Source organism: Astyanax mexicanus, chromosome 21 (genome assembly GCF_023375975.1).
Source record: "Astyanax mexicanus isolate ESR-SI-001 chromosome 21, AstMex3_surface, whole genome shotgun sequence".
NCBI lineage: Eukaryota > Metazoa > Chordata > Actinopteri > Characiformes > Acestrorhamphidae > Astyanax > Astyanax mexicanus.
The window spans coordinates 37197782-37205972 of record NC_064428.1 but is presented as its reverse complement, the minus strand read 5'-3'; the positions used below and the strand labels follow the sequence as shown (position 1 = coordinate 37205972).

The following is an 8191-nucleotide window of genomic DNA, read 5'->3' as shown; positions in this document are numbered from 1 at the left end:
GTGTCATTGCCTATAAACAAGGCACTGAAAATACTTAGTCATGTTGTTAACAGTGTACAGTGTAAATATATTCTGATGAAAACAAGCTTTTGATTCGAATCAAATCAATTAAAACTGTATGCGTTACACACAAAATACAAACCAACACAAAACATAGTTAATCATGACTGTATGTGGGAGACCGACAGCAAGAAATTAGACTGTAATCAAATATTTTGAGTAATATTATTTGACTGTGTTGTATGCACTGCAATTTGTTGAAGAAAAATCTGACAGAAATTTAGAAAGAGAACTGATTGGCGGCACTTTATACAAAATACAAAGCAAAAACTACAAAATTAGAAACTTACTCTAAACATTCAAAACAACCTGAGACAAAAAACAACTTAAGGAATTATAGTGCTTTCTTTTTTCATGCATTCTGACTCTCCTCTCTGATTGGCCACATTTTTTTTTATCCACGTCACACTGAATACCTTTCCTTGCAAGGCAGCGTGGAAAGAATATCCTAACTACAGTTTTTCTCAGTTGCTTGGATGCATTTCAATGAAATATTAATGAATTATTATTTGCACCACACTGTGAGCATTTCTCAAAACAGTTTGTACAAACAGCACCACATAATAGATGAGCAGCAAATGCCTGTACTGCACTATAAATCCTTTCTCCATGATCCAAAGGTGCAAATTTATATCAGTGAACCTGAACCAGAGTCATCAGAATAAACAGTTCTTTAGTCATTCATTATGAACAAATCAGTCAAAATGGTTAGTCATGTGATCATCTTTCAGTTTACTCTTACTTTATAAAAATGTAAGTTTTGATGTCTGAGTGAGAATTATTAAAAAAAAAGTCTTGTGAATCATAAATCAGTTTCAGCAGTACTAAATTACACTTTAATGTTTATAAGATCCAGACTACAAGAAATTGGACAGAATTTATACAGTAATTTATTAACAGATCATGTCGTGACAGACGGGACTGCTCAGTACATCGTGTTTCATCAGGTTAAAGCTCAGCTTCATCCAGGTGTTTATTTTCCTTTATTTCAGTTTCATTATTTTACATTCCAGAATTTAAAACATGACTTTTATGAATTTCATTCATTATTATTCTGAATATGATACAGTTATGATACATATCAGAGGTTTATTTCTAAAATCACAGCAATGGTCAGAGATCACAGATCAATTAATGTACTTTATATCATTATACACGATCAATCATAACATTACGACCACCTGCTTGTTTCTACATCCATTATCATTATTTTTCAGCTCCACTGATCATATAAGAGCACTTTAGTTAGTCATCAATTCAGGGGATATTTAACAGAAAACATTCTAATAGAAATGTATAAAATCTGCATTACAGGCTCTGATAACTAGTTAAACTCATTTGAATGTAAGAATGAATGCAGTGAACTGATGGTGAGCTGTTCTGGTGGGTTAGCTAATTCAGCAGAATAATGTATAATATATTGTGATCTGCATGACAGAAGCAACTGATTATTTGGGAAACAGCAGACAGTTGTATGAAATAATTTGCTGTTTATATCAAATAAATGAGAAATTGCTTCTGTGATGAGCACAAATGACTAGATCAGTGGTTCCCAACCTTTTTCTTCAGGGACCCATATTTTTACCATTGTAAGCTTTGGTGACCCAACATAACCCCAAATGTAAAAGATGTAAGTGTATAATTGGGTTGGGGTTAGAAATGACAAATAAAAACTGACATTTACTATAGATGAATAAAATAAACACGTAAAAAAGGAAAAATTGATACATAAAACATAAGGAATTTTTATCTTATGAAGAAAAAAATAATTAGATCAATAAAATAATACAACTATTTAAAATGAAAAAAAAAATAATTTATATAAAATAAAAACAAACAAACAAACAAAAAGAATAATATCAGTTTCAGTTTCAGTTTCAAATCAGTAAAACAGCTCACCAAAACCTCAACCTGTCCAAATATTGGACAATAATTGATTAACTTTACAGGCCCTCACTCATTTTCATTTATTTAACTAAACTGAGTTTTATATTCTTATATTATTATATTATTATATTATTATATTCAGCCTCGCGCTGAATTCAGCTCCGCGCTGCCGGAGAGAGCGCCCGCGCGCGCCAGAGAGAAAGAAAGAGAGACAGAGAGAGCGCAGCGCAGCGCGGCGAATTTTGCTTACCCTAGACTATATATAGTATTAAAATTAAACCCCTTAAAATCAAGAGGGCTTCGCGACCCATCGTGGATCTTTGGCGACCCATAGGTTGGGTCGCGACCCATAGGTTGGGAACCACTGGACTAGATGATGTGCAGATTGAACACCTGGTTTTGAGAAATTACATTCTGTTGTAAGAAATGTGGCAAAGCAACCGAGAAAAACTGGAACTGGATTCAAATGAATTAAATTCCCTAATTAACTGAAAGCCAAGATTCACCTGAGGACAATTTCATTCATTAAGGATAAATTACCAAAATGTACCCAAAAGGTTTCATAGAAATGTATAAATTATGTCTGAGAGATTGTGAGAACGTGTTCAGCACTTTTGCATGTAATGATCTAGGCAATGACCTAAAGCCTAAATGTTTTGTAGGGTAAGACAATTCAACAGATAATCAGCTCATCACATTTTGATGAGCAGGACATAAGCAATGGATAATGCAAAAAAACAGCTGAAAATTGTACATGAACATTTGCATGAATGACAAAATGCATTTTCAATACGAGAAACACAATGAGAAGAGCAATTGTGACGTGCACAAGTGACACAGAGATTTGGAGATTGAATGAACAGTTTTGAGAATTTCAATTCTGATCTGAAAAATTTACCAAATCGACTGAGAAAAACTGTAAATTGTGTTAAGTTTATAAAATAGTGTGTACTGTATATGTAAATATATATATATATATATATATATATATATATATATATATATATATATATATATATATATATATATATGTGTGTGTGTGTGTGTGTGTGAGTGAGTGTGTGTGTGTGTTGTGATCTGATTGGTATTGAGTATTAATAAATAACTAAAAGTTTTAAGCTTTACAGTGTGAAGTAAAGTTCTGATGTATGCTGCCACCTGCTGGCCTGGATAATGAGTTCATAAAACATGGAAAAAGAAATTAATGTTATTAATTGTATTAATATTATAAATAACATATAAATAAGATATTAAAATTATACTGTACCAGTTTGTTTTTTGTCCTACATTATAAATGAATAATAAATTGATCAAGATTATAAAGGAACACATAAGGAATCATGTAGTAACTTAAAGTTGTTAAACAAACCTAAATACTCTGTGAAGAAGCTTTTAGGAGCTCTTATCTGGGGAGCTGTTAACATGCTGTCCTGGTGAGTGCCAGTTCCATCATTATAATGTTTTGTTTGTTCTTTGTGGCGACCACATAATCTGGATCAGAACATTACTCAAATAGAGCTATTATTCACTGTATACCTGCAAATTCACTACTTTACTTTAACTGATGCTCTCAAACACTTTATTAAGAGACAAGAAATTCAAGTAATTAACTCTTGATGAGTTCAGCACAGCTGTTAACTGAAAGCTAAATTCCAGGAGACTCTACCTCATAAAACTGACTGAGAAAATCCAGCAGAGATGTACAAATGTAAAATATAAAAGATATTCTGTTTTTTTAACACTCTGTAGTGTACAAAATAATTCTATATGTTTTTCTTGATAGTATTGATGAGTTTAATATTAATTTACAGTGTGGAACAGTTTAAATAGTGTGGTAACGGCTCATCCAGTGCTGCTCTACTCCTACATGTGTGAACAATGAGCTGTTTCTGCTAAAGCTAATGAAACACAGCACACACACACACACACACACACACACACACACACACACACACACACACACACACACACACACTTCACTACAGACAGACAGAGCCTCATCCCGTCTACAAACACTGTCCCTCAACACAGACCGCATTCACACACACTCAGCACACTCTACACACACTCCGCCGGGTGAGTATTACTGCACTACATCAACTACAGCTATTATAATAGTATTTACTGTAAGTTACTATAGCATTCTCTTCTTTTATTGGATTTCTGTTCTTTTAGATTTTTTTTTGTATTTTATATAGAGTGTTTGATGTTTATAGAATTTCTAAAATGAAGCTCTAATAACATTAATATCTACAATGCAGTAAATCCTAACCTGAAATCTTATTTTTTCTTAACAAGTTTGAAATACTGAGTGAAATATCTTAACAAAATTTAGTATTGGAAAATATGGCCAAAATGTATATCACAATATTCTATATTTCTTCATTTCGGATTATACGATATAATAAATTTATCCATATGTACAGTATTGATCATCACTCTTGGTGTACGTAATTACATACACACAAAATTATATCACAGTATTTAAAGATAATCTTATGATTAGGTCTTCTCCTGTTGTTCAGTTTCTAAAAGCTCTGCTGGACGGATCCAGAACACCACTATAGGTTAACTGGCTGTAATTGACTGATCTGGAATATTCTCCGTATAAAAAAGAGGAGAACATCTCAAAGGTAAGGGAAAAAAGCAGCATCTCCATCAGCTTCTTTACCACTGTTCCATTTTTCTATATTTATATATATATATTTTTTCTATATTTCTGCATAAATTTTACTTTATGTAAAAATAATATATTTATTATATAAAACCTATTTTTATTTATTGGAAATTCATCTTATTTAACAATATCTGTGAGCAGCAAGTCTTGCTGTTCGGCTTGGGAAGGGAATGGATTTTAGTCCATTCCTCTGTTATGTGTGTTTAGGGTCGTTGTCTTGGTGCATGACCCATTCTCTCCTAATAAAGGTTTGTCATCCAAACATTAAAAAATTTCTTGTATTGTCTCATTTGTCCACAAAATACAGTTATATCCAGTAGATTTTTTAAGTAGAGGGGGCAAACTGCTGAAGGTTGGAGGTGGGAATATTATTGGATGTGATGATCAGATCAGTTTACAGATTTTTGATGCATGCTCTGTTTTTTTCCATATTTCTCCAGGTTTACAGTGAAGATTGTTATCGTACGGAATTCTTACGAAGCATCGCAAACAGACCATCGCAAAATAACCAGTTGCCGGTTGTTGCCATGGCGACCACAGGTCTCCAGGTGATGGGACTGTTGCTGGCGCTGACCGGGTGGGCGGGCAGCGGTCTGGTGTGCGCCACCCCCTGGTGGCGGGTATCGGCGTTCGTGGGCAACGAGCTGGTGGTGTCAGAGATGTTGTGGGAGGGGCTCTGGATGACCTGCCTATCACAGTGGGGGAAGGTCCAGTGTAAAGCCTACGACTCGGGCCTGGCGCTCTCCGGCTCCGCCCAGCTGTGCCGCGCCCTGACGGTCCTGGCGCTGCTGCTGTGCCTGCTGGCGCTGCCGCTGGCAGTGACTGGTCTGAAGTGCACCCACTGCCTGGGGGACCGGCAGGAGGCGAAGGAGCGGCTGGTGCGGACGGCCGCCGCGCTCTTCGTCTTCTCCGCTGTGGTCTTCCTCCTCCCCGTCACCTGGACGGCGTACGTGGTGATCCGGGATTTCTACGACCCCAGCGTGGCACCGCCACTCAAGCGGGAGCTGGGCCCGGCGATTTACCTCGGGTGGGTGATGGCACTGCTGATGCTAGTGGGCGGGGCTGTGATGTATCTTGGCTCCGCCCCCAGAGGAGCTCCGCCTACCGTCTCCAGTTTTGGAAAGAGTAAACCACAGCCAACAGTGACGACAACAACAACGCCGGCGACAACACCGGCAACGACAGCAGAGGACAAACCCGACAAAGCCTACGTGTGAGGAGGGAAGGTTAGCATTAGCTTCTGGATTGGAGTTAAAATTTAAAAAGTAGTTTTAAAAATCAAACAAACTTCTATTTTAGCCCTAAGACACAGTTTTTGATCACTATTTAAAGTTTTGTGTTGTTGATGTTTGTGTTGTTGGAGCTACATGGCTAACAAGCTAATAAGCTAACAAGCCATGAAAGTGTATGTACTTGAGTTAGCATGGTGCTAAGAGCAAGCCCAGCTCAATCTGTAATATAGAATAATAATATAGAATAATAATAACATAGAGTAATATAGAATAATTCAGCACAAAAAGCTATTCACCAAAGAATTTCATAAATACCTACTGGATATTAATGTTATCAGAACTTCATACTGGATAGTAATTAATTAGAGCATTCCACTGTATATTGGTGTAATACAATTTATACTGACATTCATATATAAGAAATTCATACTTGATATTAAATTATTTGAAAATCATACTGGATATACATTTTGTAGAAATTCATACTGGATATTAATTCAGAAAGCTTTCATATAGGATATTAATTCGTAAGAATGTATAAAAACATCATACTGAATATTAATTTATAAGCAGTTCATACTGGATTTATTTATTTTTTTAATAACTTACATATATTTATATTATTACAACTTCATATCATATACTATTGTATTTAAATTGGATATTAATATTGTTAAAGCTGAATACTTAATATTGATTTATTCAACTTCAAACAGCATATTTCATAATGTAATGTAATTCTTAGAAGATCATACTGGATATAAATTATTACAACTTCATACTGGATATGTATTTTAGTTTAGAAATCAACAACACATCATTTGAACAAGTATCATTTATAAATCGGAAAACAAAAATAAAGCACCACAAATTTCACATAAAAGTCATATAATATCTGATTATATTGAACATGGTTTAATATCAGCCCTTATTTGCTGTATATGAATAAAACGTATAAGGCTTTAATATTTTTACAGTGTTTTTAGATTTTATTATTAAATTACTTACTGTTTATATATAGAAAATGTAATTATTATTGTTGCAATGTAATTATTTATAGTGTAATTTGCTTGTTGTTCTTCATTCTGTGTGTAATAAAAATGCCTGCTGGGATATGTAGCCCTGTTTTGTATGTATTTATGTCATTATTTTTTGTATGTTTTTATGTATACGACACGTGTTTGGAATTCTGCACTTCTACAAACTGGCGGGTGGGCAGTTCATACATAACATATGCATTTACAAATATGTGTGTGTGTGTGTGTGTGTGTGTGTGTGTGTGTGTGTGTGTGTGTGTGTGTGTGTGTATGTATGTGTGTGTGTGTGTGTGTGTGTATGTGTGTGAAGGAGGGCAGCAGTCAGCACACAATACACAATACACAGCAGCAGCTGTGGGTTCTACACACTGATGATGTCAGAATTATGGAACGAATGTAAATTATGGGTGAGAATTTCTGAACTTCTTCACAACACGCCCACAGAGCCCACAGAGCCCGCTGGCACCGTGCCCCCTGGTTTACACTACTGAGATATACTGGACCCACTGATCTGACTGTACTGCCCGGAGTCACCACCAGGGGGCAGCACTCACTTAGTGTTTCTAATAAAGTGGCCTTTAGAGCCTCACATTTAGTGTTTCTAATAATTTGGCCTTTAGAGTCTCACATTGAGTGTTTCTAATAAATTGGCCATTAAAGTGCCAGATTTAGTGTTTCTAATAAACTGGCCATTAGAGTCTCACATTGGGTGTTTCTAATAAAGTGGCCATAAGAGTCTTACATTGGGTGTTTCTAATAAATTGGCCATTAAAGTCTCAGATTGGGTGTTTCTAATGAATTGACAATTAGAGTCTCACATTGTGTGTTTCTAATAAAGAAGTCATTTGTGTCTCAAATTGGGTGTTTCTATTAAATTGGCCATTAGAGCCTCACATTGGGTGTTTCTAATAATTTGGCCATTAGAGTCTCACATTAGGTTTTTCCAATAAATTGTCCATTAGTGTCTCACATTGGGCGTTTCTAATATATTGGACATTAGAGTCTCACATTGGGTGTTTCTAATAAATTGGCCATTAGAGTCTTATGTTGGGTGTGAATAGGTAGGTGTTTCCAATAAAGTGGTCAATTACATTTCTAATAATTATATATAATATTAATTTTAAACAATAATAATAATATGTAATATTAAATCCTATTAATAAAAGTATAGTTCACATGAAGATCAGTCCTAATCCTTATTCTAATTATTTTATTTTATTTTTAACATTTAAACACTGTTCACTTTTTAAGACTGTTCAGAACTGAAGAGTTCAGCAGCATTGAACTGTGTACTGTGC

General features: G+C 35.0%; 1 protein-coding gene across 1 annotated transcript; it reads left to right on the top strand.

Moving 5' to 3' along the window:
• Positions 1–4474: 4474 nt before the first annotated feature.
• On the top strand, positions 4475–5916 carry LOC103033904 (claudin-9). Its single transcript, XM_007242491.4, has 2 exons — positions 4475–4580; positions 5065–5916. Exon 2 carries the CDS (start codon positions 5152–5154, stop codon positions 5839–5841), a length of 690 nt encoding a protein of 229 aa, XP_007242553.3. The 5' UTR covers positions 4475–4580; positions 5065–5151; the 3' UTR covers positions 5842–5916.
• The last annotated feature ends 2275 nt before the right edge of the window (positions 5917–8191 follow it).

Excerpts from the sequence above, each read along its gene's own strand:
- LOC103033904 (XM_007242491.4), top strand. The coding sequence starts at position 5,152 with ATGGCGACCACAGGTCTCCAGGTGATGGGACTGTTGCTGGCGCTGACC.